A 14,393-nucleotide genomic window follows, 5' to 3' on the forward strand; every position below is an offset into this window, starting at 1 on the left:
AAGGGTGTGAGAAAGCTTTCCACTGCTTCTTACGGGCATCCCTGTAGTCTTCAGAATTTTCCTGAATGGAGGGAATGTATTGCTAAGAAGAAAACCAATGGTTCCAGAAGAGCTTTCTTGGGTATTTTCTGGTCATACCAAAATTTACAAACTATGTAATTGAGGCTCAGGTGTTTCCTCTGTAAAGAATACAGTTAAAGAAACCTGCACAGTTTACCATATAACACAGAATTTAATAAAACATGGTACACAATATTGCAACATCGCCTTTTAAGGATTTTATACAAGGCCTACATACTTAATAGCATTAAAACTTCTATCTCTACATGTATATATTGATAAGAAAGAAAACTTACTAGCTGGGGGAGAATTCTGAACAATATGTGTATAGTTAGAGGAGTATGGTCTTATTTCTGATCTATGGAGATGCTGTGCTTTGTGAAGAGGTAAAGAGGAATGACATAAAAGCCTAAGGCCTTTTTGGAAGTAAGTAAGCCTGACAGTTTTAGATTTTATTTATACAGCTTCACAAATTTTAAAATTGACAGAGCAATTGATGAAGGTGAATGTTTAAAGTGCAAGATAAAAACTCCATGTCAGTTCAACATCGTCCATGCGGACGCACTTGAAGAATCACATTCTTTATAATAACCTGCTTAATGATTCATAAAATTGTGGTAGAAAGATAATCATTAGCCATATTTTTGTAAACTTAGTAAATATACAGTTTGTGGAATGACAAACTATTGATAATCATTCTCGGTGTTTTTTAATTGTCTATGGTTAGGAAATGCTCTCCTATTTTAGTATTTGATTTCTGGAAATATTCTTGTGATCAAGTTTTACTCTTGTGGATGTTAACTGAGAAACAAAGAACAACGTTGTTTTCGCTTCTGATATGAGTATCTATATATACAGATATTCTCCATCTCAAATAATCAACCACAAGTGAAGTGTGAGCGCCTGTAAAAAGTTCAGTTAAAATTAGAAAGAATTTGACTTACAATTCATAAATTCAAAATTAATAAAGAATATAATGATTTATTTGGCTGGACACAGATAGCTGAGAATCTTTAAACCTTAACAGTAAAATGTCTGCAATTCAAGGTAGAGTGGTAAGGTTCATTAAAAGTAGCAAAATGCAACAAATAAGTGATGTGTTGAAATGAATGGAAATCAAATTGTTGCTGTTTCTTAGGAATATTTTATCTTTTTTATTATTTTGCTAAATTACGTATTTTATCCGTAGAATATTAAGTACTAAATAACCCATCCTAATAAGCCAAGGCATATATACATATGCCTATATATATAAATATATGTATATATGTTTGTACATATATATGACAAGGTCTTGATAGCCTTCATCACATGGAACAGTACATCACAATACCCCTTCAAAGGTCAATGAGGCCACCTGGAGAGCTATCAGCACAAAAGAAGTTACTGGAATCTGACTGGTATTGATGCTGCAATAAACAATCTGTAAAGTAATCCAAGACACAATAAGAACAAAACAGAAATTGTATGCTCTACAGCATAAATACACCGAAGCACCAGATCTATTGTTCGCCAAAAGGTTTTGCGGCTCCCGTGGCAGTGGGGTGAACAAGGAAGTAGCATTAGCAGCATATAAAACTATCCCATGCAGTGCAGGAGGGATGAGGAAAGTGTTCCTTGCATGGAATAAACATTTTCCTGTAGCCCAACTGTATCTGCTAATCACTTGTTTATGAGCACAAAGAAATTAATACCCTAAGCATAATACATGCCTTTAAGAATACCCTCACCGCAAACCAGACCGTTTTTTATCAAAGCAATGTTTCATGCAAATACAATACAATCTCACATGGATAGATACCAACAGACTATGCTAACATCTGTAAAACAGACAATCACAATCAACCCAATTTTCTTCCTACAGAACAAGATGGGCAGTTTTAAAAAGGACTGACGGCAATCATTGTGCAAGCATAAGCACTAACATTCTACAATTTATTTTTTTCAGAAATAAAGTATGTACAACTGTACATACTCATCCCTACCCCAGTCACATTGAGTGGACTGGATTGAGAGCTGTACTGTCTCATTTATATATTTGAATAATCCTGCACTTCACTGTGATAGACATATTTTCCGGAGGACAAGGTTTCCCTTGTGGTGTGTTTTGTGGAGTGTATTTGGGCTGGAATGCTTTCAGTTTCTAAAGCAAGCATTTGCAGATACAAACTAAATGCAAGATCTGCCCAAGAGAACAAACTGCAAGAGCTACAGTGGATGTTTACTGTTTTGCAAAATTAGCCGTTAACAGACCTTAAGCAATCAAGAAGATATTTCCCTGAATTTTACTTTCCGAGGTTCTCTTAGATAAGGGAAAAAGGAGGTGAGAGAAATTGCAGGAGGAGGAGGAGCTGATCTGTCTCAAGGTGGAGCTGTATCTTGTATTAAATGACATTGGCAGATTAAAGCTCTCTGGTGGGGAAGGGCTTAAAGGCTGAGTCAAAAGCCAAGAAGTCTCTTTATTTACGCCTACCTCCCAGCCCCTGGCAATCTGACTAATAACAAACTGAGCTAACAAGAAAGACTAGAAAGAGCAGAGAGAACACAGAAGCAGCTTGGATCTAAAAATCTGACAAATCCAGTGATCAAGTCAAGCTCTGCTGAGCATCTTGTTTGTTTACTGCATCCAAATGCTTGCAAACAGTTAACTATATGCAGAAAAGTCAGCATAGCTCTGAAGTATGCTGTGAATTTTAATTGAGGAAAAAGGACAACTGCTTACAGGATGGTCTAATGTGCACGCTGCCTGGAAGATTTTTTCAATTGAACGCTTTGTACTTTGTCTTCTGAACAAGGATTGTAACTTCATGGAGCTGTAGTATTACCAGAGCTTGCAACAAAGTGGAACTCAGAAGAAAGTGTGCATTTTTCACAGGGAAAAATTACATCACATTGAAATAGCTGCTCCAACTGTGCATTACTGAGCATTTCAGGGAGTGTTACTGCTGTACAGGTAAGAAAGATTCCAGTTAGTTAATTAGCTTAGCATATGAGAAATTCATTTCTCAGTACCAGTTGAATTTATTTTTCTGCATGACTTTGTATAACTTTTATGTTAAATGATGACAGTTTATACTGTATTTCAAACAGTCTGCCAGGTGCATTTATTCAAACTGCCAACTGTGTAGAATGTGTGTATTAAGGAAACGCTGATTTCAGATCCCTTGAGGGGGGAGGAATGGGTGTTTGTTTTTATTTCCTGAAGTGCAAGAATGGTCTTAAATGCATCATCTGACTGTGATTCCCTTCAGAATTTAATAAACAATCCTGAAGGCTTTTAGAAATTACCAGTTCTTAGCTTGAGGCTTTGAAATTCTTCAATGTGCATTTTTTAAATAGCTGAATCAAAACAACCAAACAAAACCCCAAGTAAAATGAAACAAGGTATTTCAATGTTTTAAAAACACGTTGATTATTACCTGTCAAGCATGCGATGCTTTTGCTATAGGGTGACTACTTCTGAAAATATTCAGCTTTGCCTCACAGAAAGGACTATGACATTTTTTAGCTTTTTAGAATGTCTACTGAAAAAAGCTTAGTTACAGTATGCAGTTAGTAGTGACTTACATGAAAGAAGATAAAATGAACAAACTTAAGTTACTGTGTAGAATTTGCTGAAAAACCTCACCACATGAAAAAGAAAAAGATCAGCTTTGTCAAGTCTTTTAAATTAAATTTTATTTTATTGTGAATTCTTTCAGTTGTGTTGATGATCTGTTACTTGAAAGTAGTTTTTATTTTACAATAGTAGCCCACTGAGAGCTTCATTACACATTCCTGAGTGTTCAGACCAAAAAAAATTGGAAAAAAGAAAAAAGAATACAACTCTCCTATTAATTTTTGTTGTGTGTATATGTGTGTAAGAGTTCTGGCAGCGCTGCCCACAGAAGTATGATGATGATTAAAATGGGAATGTTTTCCAATTGGTTACAAATGTTTCTACTTTCATCTCTGAGAGAAGGGCTTTCATTTTTATAACCTAATTTCTCAATATGCACTAGAATGCAACATGCTTTACAGATTTTTTTTTTTCATTTAATTTTGCTCAGGGACTTTATAAGTGCAGTTTGAATTTGATGCAGATTGAAGCTGGAATTTCTACAGAGAAAAAGTGTACAGAAATAAAGTCTAATTAGTCATATAGTAGGTTTGAAGCTGGCATCTGTGTCAAGAGCCTGAATTTTTTACCTTGGATCACTGGAAAGGATATTGATGCATGTAAAGCAAGAATAAATCTCTAGCATAATATGACCCTAAAATTATTGTGCATACTTAAGAATAATATCTTGACATGTTGTGTCTTATCCAATACTTCTTGGGAAAACAAACTTAAAGACTTATATATTAAACATAAGCAGCTGGATCCAGTTCAAGGAGTGTTATATGAGACAACAAAATTATTTGTTCTACTGAAACAAAGATAAAAGGTCATATTTTTAGGCACACTTTTTCTCACATTGTGAATTACACTTACTACTTCTAAACTCATACATCTACTCCCACTTATCAGGAACTACTAATGGAGAAAAACATAATTCACTGTGCACATATTTGCTGTTGTTGTTTGTGTGTGTGTGTGTGTAATACTCATATCACAGCACTTAAGTGCCTTCATGTATAAATATTTGCAACCCATTTTAAGGGAAGCCTTGAGAAATGGTGTTGCTGGTAACAAAGGTACATGGTAATTAAAATATGTATTGATGAGATGCCAAATCATGTGGTCACACTGTAAGAATGTTCATGCATGTAATTCAATAGATTATTGTAAAAGGTTCTAATCTTTCAGAAATTAACACTTCAGCTCGTTAATTGTGTAGTGACATTCTGTACTCCATGTTTCAACTCCTTACTTTGAAAGATCAAGTGATCTTTATTAGGTGGATTCCTTAAGAAACCTGTTTAGTTCAGTCCTAGAATGAATAGTGCACGCCAAAAAAGTTCTTGTGTTTTAAATCATCCATTCCATTGTAAGATTTTTTTTCTTTTAGGAAATGTGGAAATATTTAATTAAAGATTGTAAACGGTGATTTCACTCCATCTCATATATTAAGAATTACCATTGTTCTTGCTAATTAAACAACCTTGACAGAAAGAAACAGAGAATCTTCAAATGGAGTGTAGCATAAATTAATTCAAACTAATGATAACAAATGCTTGATTTCAACATGTAAATTTTACTTGTGACTCCATAGTTGTACTGTAATTATGCATTTATCAGGTATTGCAAAGTTCAAGATCAGCTTGACAGATGATAATTTAAGTTACATAACATACAGATTATATTGGTGATAAGTTTTAACTTGTAAAGCACAGTTAGTTCCATGTGCATTTCAGAATTTTTGTGGTAATTAATTATTATAATAAGTGGAAGGAGTCTAATAATTAATCTCAAAAAAAATGTCTGCCACTTGCCTACCTGTTTCTTCTGACATGTACTGAATTGTCAGTTCTCTCTTCTTTTTTATTTTGTGTACACAACTATTTTATGTGTATATTATATACAAACATATTATACTACTATGTGCTGTGTTCTACTATGTGCTGTGTTCCTGCTTTCACTAAATATCCACAACCTATAACACATGTATTAAAATTTAAGTAAAGAAAAAGAATTATTTTGTCTACTTCCTTTTCAGTTTAGGGGTACAAGATTTGCAGAGGAAATACCTTTTGATTTACATACATAATGCAGAACCAAAGGAGAGATTCCCTGTATCCTGACTGAATGGGCTTTTGCTCACAACACATTGTTGAACCAAACCAAATCTTATTTCTTCTCTTCAGCAGCTGGACAACATTAAGTTGAGCTTAGCAAGGTATTCTTAAAATTTGCAGTGCTATATGGTGACACAAAGCAATGATCCAAAATATTATATTAGCCTTGATGTAAGTTGCTCAGGGCAGTAACTTATTCTATATGGTATAAAAATAAAAGACAACACACTCCTGATTGTCTCCTACTTTGGTGTATCAGAGTTGGAAGTACTGAAGCACTCCCCTTATGACTGCGTTTATTGATTCAGTACATTAAACTAAATATATTTCTCTCTGCCTAGAAAATCATTCAAATGTTTTACATGATAATATTTTTTGAAAGGTGAGGTAGCTCGATGACAAGTACTAGGAATGGTTATTGCTCCCCCTTAATGCAGAAAAAAAAGTAAATCAACCCTGTGAAATCATGACTCTATTACTTTTCCTTTTTCCTTTTTTTTCTTTTTTCTTTTTTATAGAATCTGCTGGGCAAGATGGAGCTTTGGATTTTTATTCTATATTCAGTTGTGGTTGCTTCTGATCCTTTCCAGTCACAGCCTTCTTTTTCTTCAGTCGGAGGATCTTGTCAGAGTTTGTGTTCCTGTGAAGAAAAGGATGACACCATGATTATAAACTGCGAAGAAAGAGGCATCAAGACGGTATCAGAAATAAATGTCCCACCATCACGGCCTTTCCATCTTAATCTGTTAAACAATGGCCTGACTATGTTACACGTGAATGATTTTGCTGGCCTTGTTAATGCTATCTCTCTACATCTCGGTTTTAATAATATTGCAGATATTGAGCCTGGGGCTTTCAATGGTCTCAGCCTTCTTAAGCAACTTCATATCAATCACAATTCTTTAGAAACACTTAAAGAAGATACGTTTCATGGATTGGAAAATTTGGAGTTTCTTCAAGCAGACAACAATTTCATCACAGTGATTGAAGCAAGTGCCTTTAGCAAGCTCAACAGGCTTAAAGTGCTTATTTTGAATGATAATGCCATTGAGTATCTTCCTCCGAACATATTTCGTTTTGTGCCATTGACCCATTTAGATCTTCGCGGAAACCAGTTACAGACACTGCCCTATGTTGGCTTTTTGGAACACATTGGTAGAATACTAGACCTTCAGTTGGAAGACAATAAATGGGCCTGTAACTGTGATTTGCTGCAGCTGAAGATGTGGCTAGAAAACATGCCTCCTCAGTCAATAATAGGTGATGTTGTATGCAATAGCCCTCCAGTTATCAAAGGCAGCATCTTAAGCCGGTTGAAAAAAGAATCACTTTGTCCCACTCATCCTGTCAATGAACTTGAAGATCCTTCAGGGTCACTGCCCTTGGTTGTAACCACCTCTATCAGTAATAGTCACCTATCAACTAAGGTGATTCCTATCCTGAAAGCTCCTACTAAAGAACCAAGTTTAGTGCTTCGTACTACAAAGCCTACTACTCAGTTTCCAGGGATCTATTGTCCCGTCCCCTGTCACTGCACCAGCCATATGGTCTCAGGAGTTCTCATGCACTGCCAGGAGCGAAATATTGAAAGCTTGTCTGATTTAGGACCCCCTCCTCCAAATCCTAAAAAGCTTATTCTAGCTGGAAACATTATTCAGACATTACTGAAATCAGATCTTGTGGACTATGCCAGCCTGGAAATGCTTCACCTGGGGAACAATCGCATTGAACTCCTTGAGGAAGGATCCTTTATGAATCTGACTAGACTGCAGAAATTATATCTCAATGGCAATCATCTTACAAAACTAAGTCAGAATCTATTCCTTGGCCTTCAGCACCTTGAATACTTGTACCTTGAATATAATGCCATCAAAGAAGTCTTGCCAGGGACATTTAATGAAATGCCAAAACTTAAGGTCCTCTACTTAAATAACAACCTTCTGCAGACTTTGCCACCCCATATCTTTTCAGGTGTTCCACTTGCCAGATTAAATCTGAAAACAAACCAATTTTCTCATTTGCCTGTGAGCAATGTCTTGGATGAACTGGATATGCTGGTACAAATTGAACTTGAAGACAACCCCTGGGACTGTACCTGTGATTCAGTTGGACTGCAAAAATGGATACAAAAACTGAGTAAGAATACAATGATGGGTGATATTTTTTGTAAATCTCCAGGACACCTAGCAAAAAAAGAACTGAAATCCCTGAACAGTGAAGTCTTGTGTCCAGGTTTAATAAATAGCCCTGCCCTACCAACTCATGCCAGTTTTGTAGTTGTGACAACTTCTTCTACTACTACCAACACTGCAGACACCATCCTGCGGTCCCTTACAGATGCCGTCCCACTTTCTGTTCTAATATTAGGACTTCTAATTGTGTTTATAACTATTGTATTTTGTGCAGCAGGAATAGTTGTTCTTGTTCTGCATCGGCGACGAAGATGCAAAAAGAAACAAGCAGATGAACAAATGAGGGATAACAGCCCAGTTCACCTTCAGTACAGCATGTATGGGCATAAGACAACACACCACACAATGGAACGCCCAGCTGCAACTCTCTATGAGCAACGTGTGGTTACTCCCATGGTTCAGGTCTACCGTAGCCCATCCTTCAGCCCCAAGCATACTGAGCAACAGGAGGAGGGAAGTGAGAAGGAAGCTAACGATTCCAAATATCTCCGCCGAAGCCTCCTGGAAAGAGAGAACAGTTCACCTCTTACAGGTTCAAATGCCAAATATAAGGCTACAGATCAATCTGCTGAATTTCTGTCTTTTCAGGATGCCAGCTGCTTGTATAGAAACATTCTTGAAAAAGAGAGAGAATTGCAGCAGCTAGGGATCACGGACTACCTAAGAAAAAATATTGTCCAGCTTCAGCCTGACATGGAAGTTCATTTTCCTGGAACACATGAGGAGCTGAAGCTAATGGAGACACTCATGTACTCCAGGCCAAGAAACGTTTTTCTAGAACAAACTAAAAATGAGTATTTTGAACTCAAAGCTAATTTACATGCTGAGCCTGACTACCTGGAAGTCCTGGAGCAGCAAACATGAAGTGATAACATGTTGGGCTGGGGCCAAATTTCTGTAATTCTATTTTAAGTTGGAAACATTGTTAATAAAAGTGCCTTATAATAACATGTCAACAGTCAGGACTTAAGCACAGCAGTAATCCTAGCAAAAAAAACTCAGGGATCACTGTGGGAAGCCATGGGGTTGTGTGCAGGCAATATGTCTCACCCCAAGTTAAACATTAACTTTGTGTGATTGAACTGTGGGAGGAAGACTGCTTATTGCAATATTCCTCATCATTTCAAAAAGGTGTGTATGGCACTCTCCATTCTGTACCCAACCTATGGAAAAATATTTGTTACCTTTACTTTTTCTTTTTGCCTCAGTTTAATTAGATTCCTTTTTAAAAAAAAACACCTGTGTTTGTAGTTATAAAGTTAGAGTGTATTGGTTAGGCTAGTACATGCACTGCATACATGACCATTGTCTACAACTACACCTAACATACCCTTATAATAAATATGAAAGGAGTTGAAATGTTGTCATACTAAATGTCAGTTAAAAAAAAAAAAAACACAGAAAGAAAATATTTTTGTGTATGCACCCAGAGTCTGCAAATATTTAAGTATTTTATACAGAACTTCATAATGTGCATTGTGTATCAGTATGTGGAAGGAAAAATATGTAACTATGTTTACCCAACATATTCAATGAAGAAAAAAGCAAGCCTTTTGCTACTTTCCCTATCTGATAGCTTTACCTAAGTTTGGACAATCTTTTCTTGAGCTGCTGCTATAAAATATTGTGCATCACTGGTTTTTCAACTCATAATCCTGGGCAATTTGAAAAGCTACTGAGAATCAGCTGTAAATATGTTACTGTGTTTAATAAGTTTGATTTTTATATATATATCTATCTATATATAAATAACTTCTGTGCTGGCTTTAAATATCCTTGGAGGAAATGAGTTTGCTGTGGCTAGGAACTTCCAAGTGCAAACACAAGCCCTTTCCCACCCTACCCAAAAGCAACTCCCAGACAGAATAACTGCAACAATACACACACGAAGAAGAAGAATAGTATCTAGCTGTTTGTACAAAAATGTTATATTTTCTGAAATTAGAAGAATATAACATGTTGTGGGAAAAATAGGTAGAAATAGAACACTGCAGGTTTATTTTTGGAATGAATTCTAGCTAGGTTTATACTTACTATTTATTCTGCATACTTTTGTAATTTTTTTCAACTCACAAGAAATGAAAAAGCTTATTTCTGGCTGCCTTTCAAGCAAATCAAGGAACTGCTCTCTATCAACAAAAAAGAAATAAAGAGTTTTTTAAATGTCTTTTCTTAAAGATCAGTTTTTAAAGAAGGCAGCAACTTCTGCATGCACAAGTTTAGAACTGTTTGGGAATTAAACACAATGCTTCTCACTCTTGTCATGTGGACAGAAGTATCTTGTCCAGAGTGCAGTAAGGCCATTCAATTTCTGTGCATGACTGACATGGTGCCAAAACACAAATTCTGACCTGCATTTATCTTCCTCTAAGCAAATCTTTTGTAAACTGACTATGCATGAACTTTTTTTTTCTAATTTCTATTTGTAGAGTGAAAGATCAGCTTAATTACTACGTCTACATATGTATGCTAAACTTAGCATTGAAGTCTTGATAAACTCAGAGTAAAAAGATATATTCTTTAGTTCAGCTTACTGTTGATGTCTTACCTATTTGTATATACAAACGTGAGTTCTTCATATTCTTTGTACATAAGTTCCTGAGATAAAATTTTCCTATAAGACATATGAAAGTCAGATTCTCAGTTCTTTCAAATTTGCATAGAGATAATGACTTTGATGGTGCTATACTAATTTCTGTAATTTGAGGATCTGACCGCTTGTTGTCTCTGTTAACAAACCAACTTCCTTATTAACATTTCTGAGGTGTCATCAATTTGCTGTGGAAGTCAAACTTGTTGCTTCCAAAAATCAAAATTTTGGTTATTAGAGAATAAGTATTATTTCCTCTTTCTATGACTGAGAATAATTTAGCTAGAAAACCTGTGTATTCAGGAGGATTAGGAAGAGTAAATCTGGTGACAACACATTTGTTTCATTGCTATCTTTATTCTGGACAAGTAAAGATAATGCTAAGTATTACTTGTGCAGGGAAGGATGAGACAAAAGGGAAAATGCAGCAACATTAACTTTACATTAATTTAGGTATCTAGTGTTGTTTTAGCTGTCCTTGCATATTCAAGACATGTGAATGGGCTTCATGGACGTGCCATAGAACCTATGGAAACCCATGGCCTGATCTGGAGGAGCAACTGCAGCCCAGGTGGGATGGATGAGAGCATCAAAATGACACTAGATGTCTACATTTAAACAATTTAGTTTCACACAGAAAAAAATCTAACTTTATTATTTGAAATAATTAAGAGCCAATGAAAAATTGAATTCGGTCAATTGAAGTGACACTAGAAATCTTTTAATATTGAATCAGACCCGCTAATATTGTTCTATTTTGAATTCTCAAAGATCTCACATTAGTGTAGAGAAAAAAAAAATGTACATGGTACTTGATAACAGAGTTTAGTATTTCAGTGTCTTTCATTTCAGTAGTTATTTCCATTAGTAAAAAATGGGTGCAAAAATAATACCCTGCAATTGGCAAGATGCAGGGAAATTATGATTCAGGCCCTCAGGCTTAGATTTAAGAGAAATAGCTTCAGACTAAAGACAATTGCCACATGCACAGATGTCACTTTGCTTAGCTGCTAACAGTTACGTGGCAGAATGTTGAGGACAACTGTGTGGCACAACATTCTTCTTTGTTGCAGTCTCAAAGCACCGGAAAAAAAAGTGAGCTAAACTCATGTCAAAGCAATTCACTTATACAGCTGTATCAGAGCATCACTCAGCAGAATTAGAGAGCTTTAGGTTTTAGCTTTCCCTCAGCAGGGAGATTCACATCATTCATTACGTAAGAGCAACTGTACTCTGTGGCAATCTGTAACACTGCAAGTGGTTTTGCAGTATCCAGGAATCACTAGAATGTGGCATGTCGTCCACTTTCCTATCATCTGTCCCTACTGGACTGCCATGTAGTGTAAGTTTGTATGATGAGGAGAGAGGGGTCTGCCTAGAGCCCTACCTCTTAATAACATTCTCAGACAGTGATTTTGCAGCTGTGAGGAAACTTTATATTGCCATAACAAGAAGGGATAAGAATTTGGCCTTATATGATTGTTCTTCAGCTGAAGAATATCAATATCCACTGATAAAAATAAAATCATGATGTAAGGAAGGTGTCACATACAAAGAAAGAAGGATGCAATATCTGTTTCTAAAAGTTCCTTGGAATATTTTTATTAAAATAATTAGAAATGCATCCCTAATGTTATTGGTGTTTGCAGAAAGTTCAGAGGGGTATTCAGAATTTTTTTTTTATTAAAACCATATTCTCTTTTTTTTTTTTTTTTCCTAGTGACAGGCACAGTTAAGTGGTTTGATACATTTCACTTAGCTAGAATAACGGAGGTTGGAAGGCAAAGCATGTTTGACAGTCTGCAACAAAGTGGATCCATTTTTCTCCTGTCAGCACGATAGTTTAATTGAGTGTGAGAACAGTGCTCTGTCAAGCACACTGGTGTACGTGGCAGCTATGTTATTGTTGTTAGGGTACCTCAAGGTAACCAACACTACCATTTTTCCCCTCACATATGAGTAAAGAAAATATATTAAATAACACTATAGACCTGTTCCCTAAATAAACATATATTAAAGCAATTTATTGCACTTTTTCATTTTAAACTGTTTTTATCTTTTCAACTTCATAAAAGTCAAATGTATTTATCTTTCTTTTTCTTCCTGCTACAGGTTTTTTTCACACAGACTTTTAGTACTGATACTTGAATATATTACCTGCAGTGATGCCTCTCCAAGCTTCTGAACAGAAAAAAACATCCCTCCCACCCCAAAAACCCCTTCCAACAAAACCTGTAAATTTACACATAAATTAGGTTATTTGTCTATTTAGAAATGGTCCAATATTTTCACACATTCTTTTCCATTAGAATGACAGATCAACCTTTCTGTAACCAAATTCCAGGCTGAAAATTAGTTCATACTTTTTGTCAGTGATGTGTCATGGTTACCACATTCGAATCCTAAACTTTTTGACCTGCAGTCATTGTTTCTCTGACTGGAATCTGAGGATCAGGTTTTGGCCCCTCTTTGCATGACAAAGAAGTCCCCAGTATGACCCCAAATAGACAAAGTTTACAATGTGCCACTTACTTACCTACATAGAGATTACTAATTGTATAGTATGCTAAACTGAAAAGATAAGTTTGACTGGGATGGCAAACCATCTTATAAAGATACATTTCTGGTGTGTTAATAAAAAAAGGTATTTACCACAAACAAAACATTGTTTCACAGGATAAAGTAATAGTGGCAAGGGAAAAATGGAGACTGAATCTCAAAGTCAACAGCAAAAGGGATTCTGGATTATCATTCTGAGGATGCCATTGTCTACAGCAATATACTTCATCAGCCACACCAACACAATCTGCAAGTTTCATGCAGATGCACTGAAATCATCATGAGGGAAAAAAACAATCAAGCACTTGTCTTAATGCAAAAGATCAGATGAGAAACTTTCCTAAGACTGGCACATTTTTCTTCTGTTGTGCTCCCCAACACAGAAAACATTCATTTCCATTAATGAATTTCCTGCTCAGCCATAGTCAGCCCTCTGGCAGTACAATCTACTGTTGCAATTGAAACCTACTCCTTGGAGAGGTTTTGCAGGGTGTGCATTGCCTTCAGCAGTCAGTTCCTCTGGGAGTTGATGTTTGGTGCACCCTGTTGGATTTGAGACAGGGAAGATGGATCTATTTCTGATCTTGTATTATAAGTCAAATCACCTGTCCCTTTTTGATTTTCTGAACTTTATGATACTATTGATCTTGTTCAAGAAGTTGGTATCAAACCCTTTTGTTCCTTGAAACAGAAATGAACTGTAGCTGGAACCAATATGGGAAGTTAATCGCCATACTGAAAAGATATAGCATGGCATTTTCTTTCCTGCACATCTCCTAACAGTCAGCTTTGGCTTTTTGACACAACAGAACAAATTCTTAAAAGCCACAGTCTAATGGAAAGCAGCTAACCTCGAGGAAGAAAGTCAAACGCCAGATGCTGTCCAGCTCTATGAAAGCAAGATGCAATTAAGAACTTTTTTATTAATTTATTCAGCTTCATCAAGATGGAGTGCAAGTACATGTGCACAGCACATTTCATAAAACATTTACCAAAGTTTTGTGTTTTAAGACATTAACTTCAAAATATTCACAGTATATTCCTCCTATTACTACTGGAAGGACTACTTCTACTCCTACTATTACTTTTAGTTCATGTAATGGAATGATGGAATACAGAAAAGAAGAAACAACTTGGTTTCATATTTCAAGGAGAAATGTTATTTCTTGTAATTTCAGCTGTTTGTCTTTGTAGATGAATTCATCCAGAGTATTTCATTTTGAGATAAATTGTTTTACAAGTTAAGAATTTTTTAAATTCTTCCAGTTGTAATT

General features: G+C 35.8%; 1 protein-coding gene across 3 annotated transcripts; it reads left to right on the plus strand.

Annotated features, from left to right (window-relative positions):
- Positions 1-2,534: 2,534 nt before the first annotated feature.
- SLITRK6 (SLIT and NTRK like family member 6) lies at positions 2,535-11,222 on the plus strand. Of its 3 annotated transcripts, XM_075526909.1 has the most exons (3): positions 2,535-3,013; positions 6,297-7,914; positions 8,185-11,222. In XM_075526909.1, exons 2-3 carry the CDS (start codon positions 6,312-6,314, stop codon positions 8,832-8,834), a joined length of 2,253 nt encoding a protein of 750 aa, XP_075383024.1. In that variant the 5' UTR covers positions 2,535-3,013; positions 6,297-6,311; the 3' UTR covers positions 8,835-11,222. The 3 variants fall into 3 exon arrangements, with proteins under 3 accessions (XP_075383024.1, XP_075383006.1, XP_075383015.1); XM_075526891.1 differs by having other exon boundaries at positions 6,297-11,222; XM_075526900.1 differs by lacking the exon at positions 2,535-3,013 and adding an exon at positions 5,753-5,879 and having other exon boundaries at positions 6,297-11,222.
- The last annotated feature ends 3,171 nt before the right edge of the window (positions 11,223-14,393 follow it).

Source organism: Mycteria americana, chromosome 1 (genome assembly GCF_035582795.1).
Source record: "Mycteria americana isolate JAX WOST 10 ecotype Jacksonville Zoo and Gardens chromosome 1, USCA_MyAme_1.0, whole genome shotgun sequence".
Classification (NCBI taxonomy): Eukaryota; Metazoa; Chordata; class Aves; order Ciconiiformes; family Ciconiidae; genus Mycteria; species Mycteria americana.